The 24,722-nt window shown below is 37.7% G+C and overlaps 1 protein-coding gene across 2 annotated transcripts; it reads right to left on the bottom strand.

Annotated features, from left to right (window-relative positions):
* Positions 1-1,742: 1,742 nt before the first annotated feature.
* Positions 1,743-23,309, bottom strand: LOC139967721 (catenin alpha-2-like). Of its 2 annotated transcripts, none has more exons than XM_071971754.1 (21): positions 23,165-23,309; positions 20,968-21,130; positions 20,151-20,337; positions 19,524-19,690; positions 19,104-19,223; positions 18,853-18,942; positions 17,798-17,974; positions 16,791-16,994; positions 15,682-15,765; positions 14,971-15,123; positions 14,530-14,622; positions 14,061-14,217; positions 13,304-13,504; positions 11,708-11,859; positions 10,126-10,192; positions 9,199-9,251; positions 8,324-8,505; positions 7,434-7,539; positions 6,391-6,525; positions 5,912-6,028; positions 1,743-5,219 (listed from the first exon to the last, which is right to left on the bottom strand). In XM_071971754.1, the coding sequence occupies exons 2-21, from the start codon at positions 21,082-21,084 to the stop codon at positions 5,058-5,060; spliced, it is 2,724 nt and encodes a 907-aa protein (XP_071827855.1). In that variant the 5' UTR covers positions 21,085-21,130; positions 23,165-23,309; the 3' UTR covers positions 1,743-5,057. The 2 variants fall into 2 exon arrangements, with proteins under 2 accessions (XP_071827855.1, XP_071827854.1); XM_071971753.1 differs by lacking the exon at positions 23,165-23,309 and adding an exon at positions 22,874-23,031.
* Between the last annotated feature and the right edge of the window lie 1,413 nt (positions 23,310-24,722).

The following is a 24,722-nucleotide window of genomic DNA, read 5'->3' on the forward strand; positions in this document are numbered from 1 at the left end:
TAGGCCGATTAACTAATACTTACAGCTCCCCATGTAGGCACGAGCTGTAAAAGACGCACGTCACCGGGGTTCGAACCACCGATGCAAAAGAGAGTCTCGCTCATCAGCTCGTACAGTGCGCCAAGCCATCGCGCCACTGTATGGACTGAGATATTAGGCCGATTGACTAATACTTACAGCTCCCCATGTAGGCACGAGCTGTAAAAGACGCACGTCACCGGGGTTCGAACCACCGATGCAAAAGAGAGTCTCGCTCATCAGCTCGTACAGTGCGCCAAGCCATCGCGCCACTGTATGAACTGAGATGTTAGGTGGATTAACTAATACTTACAGCTCCCCGTGTAGGCACGAGCTGTAAAAGATCGGCAAAAGACCTCACAGGGTATCGAACCACGGAAGCAAAAGCGAGTCTCGATCATCAGCTCGTACAGTGCGCCAAGCCATCGCGCCACTGTATGGACTGAGATGTTAGGTGGATTAACTAATAATTACAGCTCCCCGTGTAGGCACGAGCTGTAAAAGATCGGCAAAAGACCTCACAGGGTATCGAACCACGGAAGCAAAAGAGAGTCTCGATCATCAGCTCGTACAGTGCGCAAAGCCATCACGCCACTGTATGGACTGAGATATTAGGTGGATTAACTAGTAATTACAGCTCCCCGTGTAGTCACGAGCTGTAAAAGATCGGCAAAAGACGTCACCGGGGTTCGAACCACGGATGCAAAAGAGAGTCTCGATCATCAGCTCGTACAGTGCACCAAGCCATCGCGCCACTGTATGGACTGAGATATTAGATGGATTAACTAATACTTACTGCTCCCGTGTAGGCACGAGCTGTAAAAGATCGGCAAAAGACGTCACCGGGGTTCGAACCACGGATGCAAAAGAGAGTCTCGATCATCAGCTCGTACAGTGCGCCAAGCCATCGCGCCACTGTATGGACTGAGATATTAGGTGGATTAACTACTACCTACAGCTCCCCGTGTAGGCACGAGCTGTAAAAGATCGGCAAAAGACGTCACCGGGGTTCGAACCACGGATGCAAAAGAGAGTCTCGATCATCAGCTCGTAAAGTGCGCCAAGCCATCGCGCCACTGTATGGACTGAGATGTTAGGTGGATTAACTAATACTTACAGCTCCCCGTGTAGTCACGAGCTGTAAAAGATCGGCAAAAGACGTCACCGGGGTTCGAACCACGGATGCAAAAGATAGTCTCGATCATCAGCTCGAACAGTGCGCCAAGCCATTGCGCCACTATATGGACTGAGATATTAGCCCGATTAACTTATAGTTACAGCTCCCCATGTAGGCACGAGCTGTAAAAGATCGCAAAAGACGTCACCGGGGTTTGAACCACCGATGCAAAAGAGAGTCTCGTTCATTCATTTATTCATTCGTTTTTTTTCACATATTACAATGTGATAAATTAGTACCTACAGAGGGTTTATCGGAGTTAGGTCTCATCCAAAAACTGACATCCAGACTTGCTGAGGTAAAGACCAACTATATTGCAGAAGTTGTTTCTGAAGTCTGTTCAAGAGATTTTACTTGGTGTTAGGATATCATGTTTGTCAATCACCACTATTTCATTGTAATTGAATAAACTAGGTCAGTGAGCTAAGGACAATTTCCTCTTATCATCATCACTCTCGTAATTGTACACATACATGTCAAGGGACTACAAAACAAATTTATTTACACACACACACAAAATTCCATAGAGAAGGCAAACAATCATATGCTAGTTTTCTACTTTATTCACTTTCAGGAATGTGCAATATAGTGCAATGATTGCCAAAGTAGTCCACAAGCTTAGAATTTATAGGGTTAATTAGAGTAAAAGTAAGAGTCCATTGTTCCATGGAGATCTGAAACAAGGATATCACTAGTGCAAGAAAGGACAACAACAGGTCTGAGAGTCCAAGGACATCACCAGTAAAACATTATTGACACAAATGCTCAATGACTGCTGTAGTCTACAGACATAACTAGTCTACATTGGCATCAAAAGGAGTCATGGCCCAAGCCATTATGTGTTCCACAGACATCACTAGTACAGAATGGGAGATATAATGGCCCAAAGGGCTAATGAAGTTCATAGCCATCACTACATAAAGCTAACTTGACTTCAAATCAAGCCTATTTTCAGAGAATAACATTCTCCTTTGATATGACTGAATTTTGAAGTTTTTGTATTTGTTCTGAGAGAGGGAGTACTGAACTAAAACATCATCCTCATTTCTCCACTGAGGTGACAGTGTATAGCTATGGACCCAGAATGTTTCAGTCCTTTCCATGTATTCCATCCCATTAATCTTTTGGTCAGTTTTTAGTTACAAAGCACATTAATCACTAAAAGTTCAAATGCAAGTACCTAAATGTAAAACGACATCATTGTTCTAGACAAAGTTCATAATGATCTATACATGTAAAGCTCTGCTTCACATGTGATAAAAATGCAGTCAGAAAACATTCCAAATTTTTTCCGCAAATAAAGTCCGCCAGAAAACTTTATAGGCAAAAGTAACGGGGGTAGCATTTTGAATGCTAACTGAAAATTTATTTAAAAAAGCCAAAAACAACCAAACTGCATACTTAACTTTTCCAAATCTGTGTGCTAACTTAAAGAAAGATGTGAATGAAATGATCAAAGGAAATCTCTCTTAGTTAAACTGAAGGATGCTATTTTGTGGAACCTGAAATATCTTCAAAAACTAGTACTGCAAGTACTGCATGAATTTGGTACTGTTATCACTTCATATTCTATTGAAAAACATGTAAGAAACTAATCAAAAAGCTTGTTTCAGATTTAAGCAATCATATAAGTCCATTTCAGCACCTCAACATTACCATCAATATACTCTTCAACATTACTCCGCCAAGAAAGCAACTGTTACTTCATCTTGTACTTCAAAGTCACAACCTAGCAGAAAGCCACTGCCTTTCAGTAGCCTAACACAATCAGCTTAACCTAACTCTGACCTAACTACAAAGAAAAGTCACTATACAAACCTAGTCAAAACCTAGCAGAAAGCCAATGCCTTTCAGTAGCCTAACACACTCAGCTTACCTAACTCTGAATTAACTACAACAAGAGTAGTCACTACACACCATAGGGAATATGAACCAAACATTTTGACAAAGAGTGACTGCTTGTGATATTCCCTTTGGAATCTAAACTCACTTCTAACCAGGAATATTTTATGCAAACCACAAATATAAAATCTTCGATAAAGAGATAAGCCACGCTGAGAAAGCAGCCATCGTAACCCATCTTAAAGATAGTTCTACAAACACTCAATTTCAAAGTAAAAAGATGCCAATTTTAATTCTTAAAATCAGTAGCTCCCAAATGAAAAATAATCAGTAATTTTTAGAAGCAATTGTATTCAGCATTCCTTTCTATTATTTCAGAGAAAAGGAAGAGATCTATTTAATGGCCATCTTATTTTTTTTAAATTTATGCTATGTTTGGTGATAACTTCTTTGTGTTTTGTACATGAGGCGAACATGTCAGCAAAACATGCTCGTTAGTTAGTGATACAGTAACGAACACCAAGGTAAAAAGTTTTTCAAAGAAGTCTACATTTTACTAGATTCTTTTAGATAATAGTCAGTACATTGTCTCATTTGTTTTTTGTTTTGTTTTTAATTCCTGTGAGGTGTTACCTTTCAAAGAAGAGAATTCTCCCCTTATGGACATATCCTTCTACCTGAATTTGCTATTACTTTGTGTACTATTCATGGGAATTTTTTGAGTACTTGTTCTTCAAATGAATGTTAATAAAATGGTTGGTAACAATTACACAAAGGCATCCAAGGTTGGTGACCTTAGCATGCCCAACCTAGAGAAATCTAAGAGTACAAATGCAGTCGAATACAAGGAACAGCTGCCCTGTATAATGGAAGCTAAGCAAATAAAATAAAATATAGAATACCAAAAAACAAGTACTGCTGGAGGATACAGCCATAGTGTCAGAAAATCTAAAACAATTGATAAAAAGTTACCATGTGAAACACCATTGGCAGAATACCAGAGAAAATGGGCTCATGTACTGTGAAAATTTCAAAGATATAAACATATTACTTACAAAACCACAAGTTACTGACAAAATTTTGTTTTTTAAATTTTCCTAGTTAAATCATTAATTCAAGGCACTTATCTATACAGCATTAACAATTTGAATACAAACAAGGTTGGAATACTCTCCACTTCCATGAATACAATTTCTATTACTCATAATTCTGCATCTCAATAAATGTTTTCCAAAAAGAATAGTTATAATAAAAACAAAGGAAATTTCATCACCATTTTTAAGCATGTAAAGTTTGTACCACTAACTGCAGTCACCAAATAACATATTAACCTAAGTTTAAGATGGAAAAAAAACAAATTAAAAATAGGGAAAAATTTTAAAAGTCTTTTGGCTGGAATATCAAATATGAAATTATCCGCATTAATTGCTTGAAGGTAAAGTGTTTGACTCATTGCTAAGCATTTCCAAAGAACAAAGTTGTAACGGCTCGAAATACTAAAAAACGTACTGATGTCTTACTTCTTGAACTGAAAAAGACTCTTCTACTAGCTTTAGAAAGCCAGCATGCAGAAACATTGCAGATAGTTTTCCAATCCAAATATGGCTTAAATAGGGTTTATTTAAAGGCAAGCACTGCTACAATGGTGCAGTGGGAATTAATCAGTATGTTATGCTCGTCAGTCCATGCAAAAAGGGGCTTTTGTTTGCACTATTATTGCCACTTGTGTCAAAGTTAATTCTCAAATGACCTTTGACATCAGATATTTCAATTGCAATTACCTCATTTCACAAACCGGCTAACAACTTCACGGTGGATTTACTAAGAGTGAAAAAGCAAATGCAGCGTGGTAACTGATTAAACTATTCAAATATACAACCCATGGAAACCTCAAGAATTTTAAAAAATTGCTTCGGAGATCCTAAATTTTGGCAAGTCGGCTTTCTTGTCAGAGACACTAAACCCTCCGAGAGCCTTTCAGTAATCATTGACCCTAACGATGACTAAATTCAAGGGAAATTTAAAAAATCCCCTTCTCTCTAAATTCACTGAGAGCTTGCACTGGGTTGATGTCCTTCTTCTTGGCCGACTTTCTGATCCGTGCTTCAATATCGGCTGAAGGTTCCATCGGTACCAGCGGCTTCTTCTCTGGTGCTTTCATCTTCCACTGTACGGATTGAAGCTGGAAAAGAACAAAGAAGAATTCTGTAGTGAAACGAAAACGGTCTGGTCCAAAAACACTGATAATGTACGACTCACACAGAGAGAGGAGTACAGAGGGAGAATCAGTGTACTTTAAATACTTTGAACAGTTAGAGATAAAGATTTATAACATTTTAGACCATCTTACGTAACATACACATGTCAAAATAGACAATGTATGATCATACTCTTTCAAACATTATAGCGATTGCCTAATAATTCCAGAGATGAGGAATAATGGCCACAAATGCTTCTCGGCCCACATTTCAGGGTTGTACGGAGAGTGGATACAATTTGTGGTCAAATGGGTTCTTCCTTTAATTGGTGTCAAATCATCAACTCAAAACAATACATGACATGATTTCTGTATGTAGGTGTAGGGGACAGATTGAGCGGGAATGACTTATAGGGAAAATGCCATGCAAATTACTATACAAGTAGCAGAATGTGTAACAGTTTTATACGCAGGAACATTAATACTTTACGAGAGACAAAAATTCATAGCCGTCAAAACTGCTACACAAAATTTGATCCCTAAATTATACCCCTGTGGAAGACTTCTTTGATTGTGTGGAGTGGCGTGGCAGTAACTTTGGGCATTATGGCAGATCTCTACCAGAGACAAGCATTATTTCTGGCTGTGACGTCACTCACACACAGATTTTTACTTACATCTATTCCTGACTTGCGCTTGTACTTGGTAGATGCCACATACGAGGCCTTCACGGTCAGCACCACTGCTATCATAAGATTCTTGGCAGCTTGAATAAGAGACGTTGCACTCTCCAGCTGAAGAAGGGAGGAAGAAGAAAAAAACATGATATTTTCCAGATATTAATTTCGATATCATAAGCAAACAACATGCATATTGCAAAATGGCATGGCCTCTTCAGGTTAGAGCGACAACATGTCTGCGTCTTCTCCGAAGACTGACCGAAAAAGAATGTATGATACAACTTGGTGTTCATCCAAGACCATTGCTTTGATGGGGTTTTCTACTACAAAAATATTGGCTTTCTAACTCTTGAGATATATTTAGCTAACATATAAGTTTATTACTGAATAACTACAGATAAATTGCAGTACTCCTCCCCCACCCCTTCCCCCCCTCCCCCCCATTAATCATGTTTTTATATAGACAAACTCCCTACCCCAGACACCACGACCTCTCCGCTGATGCTCTGTATCTCTGCTTTGACTTTGCTGGTGATGTTCAACTGGTGGCAGTAGAGAGCGATCCTCTGAAGATAAGCAATTAGATCCTCTTTGGAAGATGAATGAGGACACTGCAATAAAACAAAGAACACATGAATCACAGCAACTGACTGGATTAAAAATACCTCATACCTGCTAGAAATCTTTAATTTAAATTACTTTAGTTATATTATGAGTAAAGAAGGAGAAGAAATCAACTTGCGACTATTGATTTGAAATACCATATAGATACAAAATTCATTCTTGCAATTAAATTTTTATCCTACATTTGCACTAACATTAAAGTGCTCCAAAGAGGCTATGTAGATATATAGCATACATATAACTAGCAACTGCGATTAAAGTACACTGCTGTTAGTATGTAGGCATATAGATAAATCATTCGGACTACCTACATCAAAAGCTGAAGTGGCTAGGATATTAGAATTCTATGTTTCAAACATTGACGATTCTGTGCATTAAAATTCTGTGTCAGAATCATATGATTCTTGATATAAGAATTCCAGAACCTAGTTAATGGTGTTAAGGATAGAATTCTATGTTTCTGATTATTCTGTTTCAGAATTCAATGGTACTAGGTATGAAAATTCTGTTTCAGAATAATATGAGTCTAGATATTAGAATCTCAGAAACTAGTAAATGGTGCAAGGGATAGAATTCTATATTTCTGAGTATGAAAATTCTGTTTCAGAATTCAATGGTTCTAGGTATTAAAATTCTGTTTTTCAGTATAATATGACTCTTGATATTAGAATTCTACGTTTCAGAAATCTGTGCTTCCAAGTATTTAAAATCTCTTACAGAATTCTGTGAGTTTGAGCATTAGAATTTCGTTTTCAGAATTCAATTGATTCTTGGCATTGGTATTCATCGTGCTATTTTATGTTGCCCTTTATCATCCTGCTGAGACTAAAGATGTCAACAAACTCAGAGATGATTCTGTCTCTAACATCATCATGATGATATTAATATATCTCACCTTATCTGCGATATCCCTGGCAAGTTTATCAAGCTTGGAGCCAGCATCTGCAATCTTCTTGGCAGCATTGATCACATCCATGGTTGTCTTTAGTGGTCCTTTACCTCTGCAAAAGATGCACAAGAAGACCGTGTAGTAAACAAGTAAACAACTCATTAATAGCAACTACTTTACTGACAGATCATTACAACCATATTCCCATTTTCAACCATTTTATTTTTATACATGCAAACAACTAGTGGAATGCTCCCTGAGAATAATACAAAGTATTCCACCATGCCCCAAACTGGCTGAACTGAGATTTTGTTTGTTTCAGATATTTTTGCAAGTTGACAGTTTTTCTAAAGTTGTTGCATCGTATTCAAATTTGTCAAATTGATTATTAGATATGATTATTGTAAAGAGACTGTGTTGGCAATGTGTTCATGTTCAGTACATATTAATACAAAGGGGAGATTTTATTTAAATTGAGGGGTGGGGAGAGGGGGGGTATTTCTTATGTTTTTGACAAATTCGGAAGGTTTCTACAGTTCTCATAATTTACTTAATCTGAAGTATGCAACTGTTTCATAGAGGTGTGGGTCCTCCCTCCTTTTGGAAAATAATTCAGATATGCTTTGAAAAAAAAAGAACTTTTCTTATCCGATCTTTCGGTACAATACAGTTGGGAGAAGATCGATGCAAGAATTGAAAGGTAGCAGTGCGTGCATCATGTGTGGCTATCCTCCAAATATCAGAAATATCCCTGCATCCAACAAGATACTCAGACACTCAGAGAAACCTCCCAGGAAAGAGCTTTGGTGGCATATCCACAGGGGAAAGGGAAGAAGGGGGAGGGGGGGTGGGGAGGAGGAAACAAGAGGCAAGGCCATCTCTTGTTTTGTTCATACCTGGTGAAATCTGTCATTTCCATCATGATCATACACATCTGTCTGGCCAGGATGATGATGTCGTTGCCGCTGTCATCCCACTTAGCAACCTCTTGGTCCAGTTTAGCTTTCTCGATTCTAAACAGCTCCACCTGTTCTAGAATCTTCTCTCTCTCTTCATCTGGTAGTTTTCTCATCATGGCCTGATGAAGGAAAGAAATAATGAACAATTTAATTTAATTTAATGATGGTGAAGAATGGTAGTTTTCTCATCATGGCCTGATGAAGGAAAGAAATAATGAACAATTTAATTTAATATAATTTAATGATGGTGAAGAATGGTAGTTTTCTCATCTTGGCCTGATGAAGGAAAGAAACAATGAACAATTTAATTTAATTAATCATGGTGAAGAATGATATCATAAGAGACGAATGTGGTACTACAAGGTAGCCTGCCCTCACCCGCTACTCAGTAACATGAATCCACATACCACAACGTTTATCCATCATTTACTTTCTTTGGAGTTTAAGTGTTTAAACGCTAAGGGTGTCAACCTCATGCACACACACCCACACAAGCAGATGTGTTTTACTTGTATTCAGACCGAGGACCCCATTGTTTTTTCCATAGTTCAAATCCACGTTCCCTTACATTAACAATACCCCATAACAATAGAATTCTTTCGAGGAAGTGGTGATTCTTTAGAAATCACATCCGAGGACCTGGAATACTTTTGTTCAAGTCCTCAGTCAGAATACAAAACAAGTGCACACACACACACAGGTTCACAAGAGATCAGTTTCTTACCTTTCTGTGTGTTACAGCATATCTAAATTACGAGAAACAGTTAAGTGGGAAACACAAGCAGCTGCTTGACGTTTAATATGCTACTCACCCTGGAGGTTACTCCTTCCGGTAGGTTTTCCTCCGCCTCGGTATGGTAACTCGCTAAACGGAGAAACAAATTTTAACAAACAGAAAATCATCAGTTACACTACCATCTTTGTCATCAACTCAAGTAAGACTTTCGTAACAGAAACTTACGTTTATTTTTCCACTTTTGTACCAGAACTGAACACATTTATAAACATTTCAAACAGGTTTAGGAATAAAATGTTCTAGTTTTGTTTAATAATTTCTGTTTCTCATGCCATCATGGATCACTCGGGATTAAACTTAGTCACAACTTGACTATTGTAAATTTGTCAGTAACAAATATAACAACAATGAAGAAGAGGAATTCTAAATACAACAGCTTCCATAAAAATTTAAGTTTACACAAAATGTTTTTGAAAAACGTTTTTGGCCTCAACAGAAAGATGTAATTCATGAGACCAAATGTTAAACCACATGGATAGCATATGATTATCCTTAAAAAAAAGAATGCATATGGAAAAAAATGACAGTAATGTAATGTTTACAGTGTGTGAAATGTCCCCCCCCCCCCCCCAAGGGTACTCTGTTGTTTATATGAAGTTGAAAAACATGTTTGGGTTCAGTTATTAGAATTTATACAACAATGGATTAACATTTAGGCCTGCACTAAGAAGCTGACCACATTATTAAATGTGGCCTTAAAGGAGCATTTCTGATAAAATAAATACCTACTGAAATTGTCCTAGCCATTTTTTATTTTTTTTTATTTTGGGTTTTGACAAATCAAGACTGAAATTCTACCTAAAGCCATCCTTTATACACCAAATGAACCCCTGGAAAAATATCAAATTTACATTATTGGTAATAATGAAAATTAAATAAACCATACAAGGTGCAATGTTGAAGATTACAGTAGTAACACAAAGGAAATAAAAATCCAGCTTACATTTACTCCTGTTATCGTAAGGCTGCTGTTCATATTCTTCACTATCTGATTCAATCTCATCCAATGGCTACAAAGAAACAGAATGAAAAGGGTATAAAATATTTAAGAAGATCATGTAAAAATCCATGCAAATAGCAATTGATCAGCAAGAATGACATAAATATTTGAAGGAAAGTAAAAATGTATTTCATAAATGAGGAGACTATATTTACATTGCTGATATATGCCAGGCTTGTAGCGAGCCTGTAAAATATTTGTCATTAACTTCTACTGTAAACTCTGGGTTAATAGAAACTAGTACAAGAATATATACTCATACTTGCGATTACAGTCTTGTACTCATAAATGGTACTCATAAATGGTACTCACACCAACGAGAATTCTACTAGTACTTGTACTCATCTTGTTTATACTGGTACTAAAAGTCGAGTACATTTTCTGATAGATTACTAATGGATACTGAATATAGCATTGAATTTATAAGGTGTAACTAATACAGCACAAACGTTACAAAAAGGAATCTAACACACTTTCCTGCAGGTGACTGGGAAGCAGAGTGAAATTGTCACAGGGCTGATGTTTAGATGAGTACACTTTCATACAGACTTGGGTAATCATTCTTGCCACTTGAGGCATTCTGTAAACACTGAACTAACTGAAGTTGAGTTTCCCTACAGGCCTTAATATTGATGTAGAACCTATTCAGATGTACCAGCAGCTAAGCTTTCTTGACACTACTTTATGTGAATTTTCTAATGTATCAAATGGACAGCACAATGCTGAGATATAATATTTCATCTGATCCATAACGCTTTTCCGGTGAACAATCATCGACATGTCCCGTCATTATGAGACCTGTCCACAAGAATCAACCCTAACGATGGCCTCCCACACCAGTATCTTCCATCCATTTAATAACATCTACAGTACTTCTCACATACGCCTCTACCCCCACCCCCCCCCCCACACACATGTACCATTCCCGTTTGTATTAGCTTTTCAAACCATTCTAAATTAGAGACAAGAGGTTTACATTCTCACCCTAATCATAAGCACTGTCCTCCCACACCAATATCTTCCATCCATTTAATAACTTCTACAGTACTTCTCACATACGCCTCTACCCCCACCCCCCCCCCCCACACACATGTACCATTCCCGTTTGTATTAGCTTTTCAAACCATTCTAAATTAGAGACAAGAGGTTTAGATTCTCACCCTAATCATAAGCACTGTCCTCCCACACCAGTATCTTCCATCCATTAATAACTTCTACAGTACTTCTCACATATGCCTCTACTACCACCCCCCCCCCCCCCCCACACACACACATATACCATTCCCGTTTGCATTAGCTTTTCAAACCATTCTAAATTAGAGACAAGAGGTTTAGATTCTCACCCTAATCATAAGCACTGTCCTCCCACACCAATATCTTCCATCCATTTAATAACTTCTACAGTACTTCTCACACACGTCTCTACCCCCACGCCCCCCCCCCCCCACACACACATGTACCATTCACGTTTGCATTAGCTTTTCAAACCATTCTAAATTAGAGACAAAGAGTTTTAGATTCTCACCCTAATCATAAGCACTGTCCTCCTAATCTCCCTAACCCCATCATAGACCATCCTGGAAGCATCGATGAACTCGTTGTCGTCTGGGTCTCGAGGTGGTTCCATTGTGAGAGCCTGGATGGCAACATCCACCATCCCAGAAAAGTTTGGGATAACTGTACAAGAGGGTAAACATCATAAATCTCTTTAATATAATTGACAGTAATTGTTTTTTTTCCTTCTCTCTCACAGTCTCTGAAATGCTACTTTTTCAGATATTTGTCATCTTTTAATGAATTAACTACATACATGAGAATAGATATCAGGGTTCCTATATATTAGCAATTTTCGACCTGTCATCAAAACTCAAACTAAGTTTACCTATGACCAATTGTCTGAAGAATTTTGGGCAAATAATGAAGCATTGTTAACAAACAGGATATAGTGTACAAAGTAGCTATTCATGTCATTGTTCTCACAACAAAAGTTGGTTGGGTTCCTACTAAATGTAGACATTACAAGGGCACAAGGATGTGTTACCAACCATCCAAATACCACTCTGAAAATCATTAAAACGTTTAAATTGCGACCATTATGAACTAAAGGGGCATATAACAGAATACCAATCGAAAGGTTTCAATCAAGCACAACAATAAAACTATGAGTAACGCTTCTTAGAATGGTGAGGTTATATTGAGGTCAAATTTGTAAACTGTTTTAATGGAATATGAACAACCTTTCTGTGATATGTAAGATACCTATGCACTAAATCTCCTATAGAAATATTCTAGTGGCTTGAATTCATTGTCTATCAAAAATTAGTGGAAATTTTCTAAACGTTCAGATCGAAACACAAAACCTTCTAGCATTCTGTATCATGGCGATAGAAATTCTTTCAAATTTGGTGAAATTTTTATGACTGAATTTGGTCGATAATTGAGTTAGTAATATATCATCGCAGCATTTGAGCTGACATGTTTCTTGTTTATCTTCATTTCTTCTTTTTGTGTAAATCAATTATCCACTTTGGAAAAGTATATTCTTACAAACAAGTAACATATATCCGAGGAATTCTCCATGTAGACAACATTGAAAAACTTGGTACACATTGCAAATGTATTACATGGACAATTCAACAACAACAACATTGTAATAGGAAACAAATTAAAAGGCTCTCGAAGGAACTTTGCCATGACGACATCACAGACCAATTACTATGATCAACTTCCAAAAGTAAAGAATGGGGGATATCTGGTGAAAATAGTTTACTTTCAAACGACCAGCTCCAGAATCAGAAACCCGATATTGAAAGTTTTTGACAATATTTGACAAATATTGACAATATTGAGGGTTTGAACTAACTTTACAGTGTTTCCTCTTACCTAAACAAAAGTCTCACTTTGTCTGCCAAGGAATATTCTTACTAAAGTCCATCACAAAGTCCTATGAGTAATTTTATGAACATTTTGATAGATAGTTTTTGGCAGTCAAGGATACTTAGTCCAATCAGGACAGGAGTGAGGAGAGGGCCTTGGGGTGGTAGGTGCCATTGTCGGTGTTTATCATTGCGGCTCTTACGAAAATAAATGTATACATCAAGAAATTGTAGAAATATGAGACCTTGTTCTTTTAAGATCAGTACGGCATCACTGACTTTGTCGGTGTATAGTCCAGGCTCATAGTTTAACATTTCGGCATCGACCACGGCACAGATGCGGGCGGAGCGTCCCTGGATGTTAGCTGCCGTACGGTCCAAGGATTCTGGATTCTGAGTCTGCAGAGCCATTACACACTGGTTTACGTCTTCCAATATGTGACCCTCTGTATAAGAAAACGAGAGAGAAGGAAAGGTTTCAGAGTGGAGAGAGGGAGAGAGTAGGATTCTTTGGATGACATTACGGTAGTAATCTGATCTCTATGGTATTTTCTATCATGTGTAAAAGTAAGTTGGCCTGACGTTTCGATCCTAGCAGGATCTTCTTCAAAGGCTAAATGACAAGTAACAGTAACAGAAGGGACAAAAGCATGCACAGAATACACATAGGTTAATGAGCAATAAGCAGTTTCCTAACAGGTTTTATTTTATTTATTTTGTATTTTCTATAGGACATCACAATGTTGACGAGCGTCATCCATTAACAGACGAGCGTGGAGAGAATCGGAATGTTTACATTGTAAAGTTTGGATGATAACAGCAGCGAACAAAGATAAATCGGTTGTCACCCAGTCCAGAGGAATAAATATATTTACATACTTGAGTTATTGAAATCATAATATAAAAATATTTCAATTCTAAGAAATATCAGGTAGCATAAAGCATCATAAAACAAGTTGAACAAAAAATTGCAAAACCTTTCCAATAAAGTTTACAGCTTACCTGACACTGCCAGGAAATCATCGATGGTTGTGATGTCATCGACTGCTTCGGTGAGCAGCTTGACCGTTGCCTCCCATTGGTCCTTGAAGACGTCCATGTTGTCGAGCGCAGCCTTACTGCGGGGCCGAGCGGCCAGCGTTCTGGCTGCATTTATCACCTGTAGTGAAAGTGAAAAGTGAAGCATTTTCACATTTGTAAATAAAATGTCTCTCCTTAATAAAGAGTGGCATAAAACCGAATGGTCAGAATAGAATTCTGCAGAAGGATACACATTTTCTCCATTATTTCTACAATAGTTTTATAATCCAAATAGATTTCTGATTCTTCAGTGGTACTCCTACAACCTTAGTGGTATCTTGAAAATATATCTTGAAAATATTAGAAGAATGATGTACAATAATGACACGAACATTAATAACATTACAAGAAAACAAACGATAACATTAACACTGGGGAATAGTGGTCTTACCTGAGGGCAAAGAGTATCTATCTGAGCAGCCGCCATCCTCACCATCTTAACTCCTTCTTCATCACTAGACATGGAACATGCCAGGTTAGCAACCTGTGAAGGACACCAAACCAAATGCAAATATTGATAAATAATAACAACATATGCTTCACCTAAATGCTAGTTTTGGTTTAGACTGTTAAGCATACCAACAAATCGAACCAATACATATCTATAAAATATGCTTTGCCTAAATCCTAGATAAGGTTTACAACCCAGGGATAGCAGTCAGCTAACAATAATGTACAAATTTACTTTGTACCAAATTTGCAATGACTACATTTACATAGAACATATGCTTCAACCTGGTAATCGATACAATTGACGGCTCATGTGTACTGGAAAGGCACAGGGATGGGGAAGGGGGGGGGGAGGAATTAAAATCAAGAATATTTGGCTCACCTCAATAAGTTTATTGGCATGTTCCTGGAATATTTTAGCATACTCCTCCACTTCTCTCTCGTTGCCACTCTTGGCGGCTTCAATCAAAATCAGAATTGGAACATTGGTCTCCAAGAACGAATCTGACACGTGGTCCACGACAGCTTTGCGAAGCTAAGAAAAAACAGATGAGCCGCGAATGCATTTGGTGACAGTTTGCCAAGTAACACTCTAAACTGAAAAAAGACACCTTATCCCACTAATGGTGTACTAAAGGGTGTATGATGTGAAACGTCTTCAGAAGAAGAGCTAGTTTTGTTTGAAAGCTCTAACAGAAGACCGACACTTTCTTGGACTATCGATATATCTTAAAGCTGCTACATGCTGCACAATTTAAAGCATTACAGACGGAGACTATTTCGAATCAAGGTTTGACAAACATTTTGCAAACAGAAAGTTCAGACATGACATTACAAACTTGGGAATCAAACCCTGAATCATAATTTCAGGATCTTTGACGGTCACTCTAACATCCACTCCAACACCCAGTGTTATATTCACTTTAGCAGTCACTTTAACTACAGCAGCAACTCTCAAATCTCTCAAACATCCATTCTTAAAAAGCCACTGACAACCACCCCAATAGCTCCTCTAACTGCCCCTCTAAAAATCACTTTAACAGCTATACAAACAGCCGTCCTAACAGCCACAGTTACAACTCATATGTCTTACCTGTCTTCGCAAGTCTTTGGTTTTCTTGTACATTTTATCAATTGCATCGTCCAGTGGATCACTCCTTTCCTTGCCAGCATGGGCCTGAAAACAATCAACACATAACATCAAGGTAAATATTGTTTCGTCAATTGAGCAAGTTTCAAAATAATTTTTCCAAAGGCATCCCATTGATTCGAAGGGGTAGTAACGGCGAGCCATATTCATGTTCTTCATATGCTTCACATGCTCACAAACTACATGATATCTTCTTGGTTGGATTGTAAATTCTGCTCCGGAGAGGAGACTGTTCCTTACCTAAGAACCATATCCACTGATTTTACATCATTTACTTTTTCCTTTGAGCTTTTGCACTTGGATGAGCTCTTTCTCATCTGTTTAACAATTTTCTATCTAATTATACTTTAACTTCCATCAACTCAGTATTTGCAAATGGTGACACAAATAACCTTACTTAATAATGTACTGCAGCTGTTCTGCACAAAGTTATACAGGAAGAATTTTAAAAAAAGAGGAGAAAAATCAAAACAAGATAAATATTTCTTTTGTTGCAACTGTAGAATCTTTATCAACAGCTACATGCTATTAACAGTCATGTAATGGGGCCTCTAAACACACATCCCCTCTCCTCCCCCATGACAAAATCCCTCCAAGGCCAATAGACATCTCTGAAACTTTCCATAAAGCAATACAAACTTTCTATTTAAAAGATTAGTCCAGAGGTTTCAATCTTTACTACAAATAACTCCAAAAAATGCAAGACAACACTTCATCAAAGCATCCTGACATTACAAAGTAACCTCAACAGTCAACCCCCACCCCCTCATAAATGTTTAGTAATACAAACATGACTTATTTACATATTTATTTATTGTTACAATGCTATTTTCTCTCAACCAGTTAGTCAGATATGCATATATATGCTTGTAGTGATGTTTTGCATATTTTTCTTTTATCTATCATTTGTATGACAAACCTCTGGACTAGTCTTAAAATAAGAGGGGGGAGAGGCAGGGCATAATGGTGCCTTAGGGTGCACTAGAGAGTGTTGATCTAGCTTTATCATTAACTGTAATACTATTCTCACGATCACAGTCCTGAATACCTACACAGTTCATGTATTCCGATAACAGATCTTGTAACGCCTGTCTGACGGCGTTACATTCCGCCACAATCTTCTCCCTGCGGTTATCTCTCGTGCAGGACGAGTCCGCCATGATAGCGGCACCACTGATGATGCTTTCCAATCTCTCCTCCAGGGACGGACGAGTCCGAACCTCGTTGTACTCCAATGGATTCATCATCACGCTTCTCTGCGGTACCGATCAATAATAAAAAAGAAAAACAATTTGCAAATTAACATTTGGTCTTTGGTATTTTTTGATACTGTTATTATTATTTTTGAAAGATTATGCAGAACAAATTTCATCTTTACTAAGGATGACTTAAGGGATATAAATAACAACGCATCTCACTTTTCTTGCCAGTAAATTCTTTGAAAAAAAAAGTTTGTCATTTTTCTGGATTTGCTTACAACTGACAATGTTACATGATTATCTTAACATGAACAATCTCTTCTGTTCACTATAAAAAATTGTTTTTTATATCATTACAGGACTTCTCCCTCTTGTTTTTTGTTTAAATTTTAAAGTTTCTCCATTTCTGAATCAAAGTTTGAGAATATCAAGCAGCATACATGTAATGTTTCTATATGAAATTTAATGCAAAAAAGTTTTAGTCTGATATGCTATATACCAAACAATAACTATCACTAGACATCAGGTCACATGCAAGACTTCATACTTTTTTATTCATTTCCTTTTCGCTATTTCTCAATATTTTTCCGAATTATTTTGTGTATTGATCAGTTGTTATGTGTCAGACAGATATGAAATACTTGTAATTTCACTCATATGGAATCTATCGGCACGTCCTTCATCCTGATATATCTATTGTTTTCAAATACTCAAAGTAGTGATCTCGCATATCATTTCATCCTACAACGAGATATTTGAGCCAGTCACTCATTAATGAGACACATTTTGAAAATATAGAATTTCTAAAAATTCCACAAGGACTGTGCTGTAACCGGTAAACAAGAATTTCGATCACTTACGTCAAATCCGTCGAGTGCTGCTATCAATTCTCCAGCGCCCTCAATATTCATATCTGGCTGAGAGGCACCGGTTGCCTGGGTTACGTTGGAGATTGTATTCATGGCATCTTCCATCTGCTGGAAGACAAAGTCTCGATTCTCCCGAGCTGCGGGAACGTCTGGATGGCGTAGGTAGGCCTGGGAAGGGATGAATTACTAATTAGCTAACGCCTTCATGTGTGAGACACGGATCATTGATATGTTTTACTGTACTTTTTAAGGTAACAAACAGAGGGACTCTTGAGACTAATGTGCTATGAGGGAGATTGAATTTAAATCACATCAATTTTTTGACAGTGACACTGTAAAGGAGTATCATTCAGAATATCAAAAAAAGATGAATTGTTTGACGATTACAAAAATGGAAAGGTAACAAAAAAACTGCCAAGTTACAGATAGTTTCATCAATATAAAGTGATATGAACATTGTCCCTTAGCTTTTTTCCAACACAAATAGTCAAATTAACTCCATTATGCTAATATTCTCAGGCTACTGTTGTGAAGGTTCCAAATAAACCTTTCCAAAAATAAACCTTCCAAAGAAAGAAGTTTCCAAATAAACTGGTTATCCTGTGACATGTTTGGTTGTTGCTTAACTATTTAAGCTTGACCAGGAGAGCAACAAAGATATCTGACTGTTTGGTATATACAGCATTTAGGAAATTCATTTGAATTATATGTTCAAAAGTAGCACAAAGATGAAAAGTATTATTGAAGATTGTCATTCAATGACATGTCACATGGGACCAAACACTAATAATACCTAATGGAAATTATTCCAAATACCTGCTGTAGAGGATGACTCTCTCTCTCCTCACTGTGCATTGAGAACCAAAGGTCATTGGCAAAACCGTATAAAGCTTTTAGGTCATAAACTTGGCTGTTAAATTAGAAAATATTAGTCATTTCTTAGAACCACTAAGAACATTTACAAGAAACAGTAACTATGATCCTAGTAGACTCTTATACTTCTCGCATTCCCCCTCCCCATCCTCCTTCCCACCTAGCTTACTTACCTTTGAAGATGTGAAGAGCATAGCACTGTGTTTACGAAGATCTGCTCTAGCGGCTGCCATTTCATCACGTCTTCTGGGGTCTTTCAAATCCTGAGAAATGGAAAAAACACAGAAAATCCATGAAAAATGACAATGGAGGGAACTCCTTTCTATGGTTTTTACAACTATCAAAAAATATGTCACAACAGAAAGGGTTAATTCACACTGCCTTGTGTCGAGGCAGTGTGTAGCCAACTTTGGACTAAACTTACATTTTGTCTTCTACCAGAGAGTTCATTGAACTCCATCATGTTCCTTCCAAAAGCCTTGAAGTTGCCGACAAGTTCGTGCTGGTCCCTGGACTGCTTGATCCTCTCCAAGTCATCTTCAACCTGCAGGAAAGAAAATAGTAAGGATAAATAGCAGAAGCACATCAATGGGTTTCAAACAGTGATACAGTGTGTTAGTGTATTAAGCTAAATGCCTCAATGTTCAGCAGTAGATGGGGAACAGCCCAGCCACCAGGCAAGTTCCCACTTTTCTCTTGCCAAGAGGGAATAGGGGTTTTTTGGAGGGTATATTCATAAGTTCAGCAGTAGATTGGGAACAGCCCAGCCACCAGGCAAGTTCCCACTTTAATAACCTTACAAAACATTTTCATAATCAAACGGTTAACTCTACCCGTTACTCACATCCATCAAAGTCCTCAGGAGGAGATGTACGTCCACCATGTCAGCTAGAATCAGGAGCCTCGTAACTGCCGACAAAAGTGCCCGGGCCGCCCTCACCATGGCCCCACGCTTCATGGATGAGCAAGGGTCGTCTGCAAATTCTGATGAGGCTTCTCTCATCTCTTCACCTACGACACGGAGACAAATAGCAAAACAGAAGAAACTGTAATTTCTCCACACACTGAAGTGAATCATTTTCTGTTAACTACTGTTGTACGGTATGTAAGATGTTGACAACTAACTTCCAAGGAAGCAGACTTCTTTTTGCATCAGTGTCAAACAACACTTCCAGTTTTCATCTTTCTTCATGTGAAATCTTACTTACCCTTTAAATATGAGAAGATCATCAATTATAGTGGCTTGACTAGCTACACAGACTTAGATGCCAGCAGCTAGCAAGCACTAAAGAGCAGCGAGACTTTAAAAACTTAAGACAATTTTGGTTTTCAAATGCTTTAAAAAGTTGGTTTTCCAATTTAATCCTTGGGTACCATGTCGTTTTTTAATCAAACCCTGAATCCATTCTGAAGCATATTTGCTTCAATGGGGTATTTATCAATTTATCTCTGGTTAAAAACTAGTACTGACCAGTTTGCTTGACTTCATCAACAGCTTTGAGAAGTTCTGCCTTTATCTCCGGAATCTCTGGTGCAATCTCCTCCCCCTTTTCAACAAACTTCTCGGTCGCTTTGATGACGGCTGCTACTAGCACGTGGGCTTTCTTGGACCGACCTTTCTTCATGTTAGACGTGCGAGTGTTGACGAGGGTGGTGACCTTTGTTGGAAGGGAAGACGATAAACCTTTGACACGTTTTAATCAACCACCAAATTAAAACAAAAGGATGGAAGACAATAACTTCTACTCATGTACACATTCCAGGATCAATGTTATCTCATGAAGTTAATTTCTAAGCATTGTGTGAGAATGTCACATTTTACCGTTGAAATTCACCGGAATAATTGTCAGAAAGTCAATTATATTCAAATTCCAATATAGCATTTTATTGTCTGCCTAAAACCATTTGACCTTATTGAGGTATTATATTCTCTTTATCTTCACAATCCTTGTTGTCTGCAAAAAATTGAAGGGCAAAAACCACAAATACCCTCTTACTGTGTACTTTTAGCAATCATTAATATTGCAAGGAGATAACATGCCTGGAATATAGAAACAAATGTGTGTAAGTATGGAGCTATTTTAATGCCATCAGGTACACAGTCCACTGTGAGACATATACCACCATGTAGAGACATATCATTATTTTCCTAAATCCTACCATTGGGATAATATTACGGGAAACATTCATTACAAACACAACAAAGATTCCTACTTCTTATATCACACATGCTCTGCAGATCTGTCTGCCACAACAGTGAGGACATTTAGGTTAACAACAGACAATACCTGCGTAACCAAGGGCTCTAATGTCTTCTCTACAGAGAAGGTCCTTATCTCCAGATTCTTTGGGTCCCATTGTAAGGTTAATGTCCCTGTTGGAGTAACAGTGGCAGTAGTTGCCATGTTAGCTGGCGATGTGCTCTATTTTCTTATCAGCAGTCACCTTCACCTATTTGAGAAAATCATAAATAAAAGGAATAAGTGAAGTATGATTAAGGCAAATGTAACACACAGGCTACACCTCAAAGGGCACCAAAGTTTGCAAGAAGAAAGGTCCAGAAAATGTCTGGATTTTGTCAATTTGATTATGATGGCAAAATTCCACAAAAAAGTAAAGATTTACACGTTATCAGATTTAAAATGATGAAGATAACAAAAGTAGGCTGTATATTAAAACTGATGACCAGGTTACTGACTATAGTGTAAGTATAAGGTTTTAATACAAATTTAAAATTTGCTGATAGTCTTGATCATCTGAAAAGAAAAAAAACCCAACAAAGTTGATCGTCTGAGCATTTCGTGTATTAACCTATATACACAGGCACTGTTGCATGTACCTGGCCTACAAACATAGGAAAAACATAGAATTGTCCATACTTTGAGAGGAGTGTAGGTCATTTCAAGTGTTATTATGAACCTTAAGGTCATAGTGACACAACTTTGGCATTTGATTGTATAATGAGGAATGATTAGGACATGTAAAAACATTTATGATTATCTACTGGTTGTAACCACACATAAAACACAACACCAATGTACTCTTAAATAATTCCACAGTTCACAAATGCTGTGTGATTTCATGGCAAATTTTTTATGGATTTTTTTCGGTTGCCCCTTGGACAAGAGGTCTTACGTTTGGTTGTTTGAATAGCTACTTGAGTTGTCTGAAAAAAGGAACTCACTATTGCCTAGGCTTAGTGAAACTCTCCTTTGGGTGGATCATAGGTCGAACAATATTTTTTATATTATGTAGGGTGATGCAAATTTCTCATGTTACGTTTTTGAGGAATTTGATTTAAACAACTAGTAAGTAGCCAGATGACCACCAAAGCTGATTTTGGCTGACAAAACAGAAATCTGATCATCTCGGAAACTGAATAAAAATAAAAATAATTGCCTAGAGGCCATTAAGGTCTTTAGTGCTTATAATATATGTGGCATGCTCGTGTGAGAATGATACCTTGCTAGATATGTAATTTACGATGCTACTTTTCTCATGTTATTATACTATCATCTATTTCATGAGAGTGTCATTTTGAACCCAGCAGACTGTAGATAGCCTAGGCATGTAAAACTTACTTAGGCTATGTATTCCAAAATGACGACCAAACATGGCTAAAACAGATACCGAAATATAAAGAAAATCTATATTGTATTTTGTGCCACTGCCATGAAATATTTCACCCATACACAAGAATGATGTGGTAACTCATGCCCAATGTTAGGAAAATATTAATTATTATGTCCTTAGGCTAAATATTTAATCTCATTCTGATGAATCATAACAAACCATGGCTGGAATCAGGAGAGCAAAATTATGATGAGAGACCATCATTACCATATCATTTAGAAGAACATTTGTACAATTCTCTTAGAATGGTGAAATTAGTGTTGGCTATACTACCCTATGCCAAATACAACACCATAGGAGAACCTAGGCCAGGTCTATCAAAGTTGGTATTACTGAGTATAGCCTATGCCTATAAGTTGTAAGTATAACATCGGTTAGGCTAAACTACAGGCTACAGCAGAGTCATATATGGCTCAGAACTACATTAGCTTAGCCTACACTACAGTAATTCTATCTTACTGTAGTAGGACTATGCGGTTATGACATAATTTTTGATTGCCAGCCTAATACTAGGTGAGATCAGCATGGTCCATAAAACGAGTGTTATCAATAAAGACTTACAAACACTTTTCTATTCGAATCAAGCCTTCAGAAAGAAAAATCTCTTCCCTATGTCGAATCTATTCTCAACTTCACATTCGGTGTTTGTGTTTATTTTGAACAACCACTGCACTGTCCAAACCGTACCGTACACCGGTACATTGTCATTGTTGACTCATTGTGGGTGTCGACATTTTTTGCCCTTCCAAATTCAAATTTCCTAATGACACTTTCAGGATAAAAAGAATATTTGTAATTTTCGTGCTTATACTCTTTCCTTCTTATATTTAAAATATCATCTGCCATACTTACTCAAATGGAACTTAATTTATAACTCTCTAAATCTTGAATTTCGACGTTACTCACGGGGAGGAAAACGGAACAGCTCTTACATTCCTGCAATACCGAATGAATATATCATAGCGTCAAACGGAACATAATCAATGTATGGTACGCCATTTGAGAAAAAATCCCGTTGTGGGCAGGTGGGTTTCTTTTTCCGCTAAGGTATATTACCCTGACCACTTACAAAGCTTTTCACTGGCAATAATCAACAGACGGCAAAGCCAAACCATCGCCTTTTCCCTTCTTCATTTGGTTGCACAAGTGATACAAGACAAAGCTACTTTAGTTTGCGATGTAAAATGAAGGCAAGCATTTCCATTTTGCCGTATAATATAGTGCCTTATACTCTACAAAAAAATACAAAAAAAAAAAGACACACATACATACAAATGCAATCATATCTTCTATTTTTAAGCAGGATTTATTTATTATTATTGATGAATAAATTTAACAGTTTAATCAAAATCAATACTAGTCCAGTCAGGTGGGATTTCTTGCACACCATAAAGGGCAAGGGCGGCGGAACCGGGGGGGGGCACAGGGGGCACGTGCCCCCCCCACTTTTCCTCAGGTTAAAAATGTGCCCTTTTTCTACATAAAAATTCAGGTGTCTCAAGTTAGCAAGAGGCCAGGGAACCAGAATGAACACTCGGGAAGGGCCGTTTCCGGCCATCTGAGGGGTTTATAAAACCAAAAATTTTCTTGTACGCTCCGCGCCAACCGATGGTGGCGCTCCGCTCAGATAGTCGTGCATACAACGTTGCAAATCCTGGCTACGCCCCTGACTTTTAATGAATTTCTGTGGGTCAAACTCAAAGCTATTTCGAATGGAAAAAAAATTGGTTAAGATATTAACAAGAAATAAACTCTAATTCGGAAGATTCCTTCATTAGCAACTAGCATGATTTCACCTCATTTTGTCTCAAAAGAAAACTAGTTCCTTGTTTCCCAATTTGCACATTGGATATTGCAGTGCTAGTATGCATATTTTCCTTGAGGGGGGGGGGGGGGGGGGCGGGACGTTGATGGAGTGATGTGTATACGCAAATAAGTTAATACAATAAGAGTTATCAAGGGTACTAAATATAAGGCTGCATCAGTCCAATCGAATTTCTGCAAAGTGCCCTTTGATGTCGGTGCCCCCCCCCCCCCCCCAGATTAAAAGTGCTTCCGCCGCCCTTGATAAAGGGGCTTGAATGGCTATACTTGTACTACACATCTACAGTATGAATATTTACAATATAACATGTATTCCGTCAAGGGAGTCATTACGGCTTGATTGTTTGAGGCAACTATTGACTCGGGTATATATTTTGACCTGAATTTACTTCACTAATCTGTTGACTGAACTTGATTTATTGATGAATAAATTTAACAGTTTAATCAAAATCAATACTGCTCCAGTCAGGTGACTTGGATAATATCGTCGATAACTTGACTGAACTTGTGACTTCGTCGACCTCATTTTGATTCGACTTGTGGAGCTATTCAATGGAGACTATATTCACAACACTGACTTTCAGGC

The sequence above is a fragment of the Apostichopus japonicus genome, chromosome 5, assembly GCF_037975245.1.
Source record: "Apostichopus japonicus isolate 1M-3 chromosome 5, ASM3797524v1, whole genome shotgun sequence".
Taxonomy (NCBI): Eukaryota; Metazoa; Echinodermata; class Holothuroidea; order Aspidochirotida; family Stichopodidae; genus Apostichopus; species Apostichopus japonicus.

Excerpts from the sequence above, each read along its gene's own strand:
- LOC139967721 (XM_071971754.1), bottom strand. The coding sequence starts at position 21,084 with ATGGCAACTACTGCCACTGTTACTCCAACAGGGACATTAACCTTACAA. Across the intron at positions 14,218-14,529 it reads TAGATACTCTTTGCCCTCAG|GTGATAAATGCAGCCAGAAC; the intron begins GTAAGACCACTA and ends CTTTCACTACAG. Across the intron at positions 6,526-7,433 it reads CCAGGGATATCGCAGATAAG|TGTCCTCATTCATCTTCCAA; the intron begins GTGAGATATATT and ends GTTTTATTGCAG.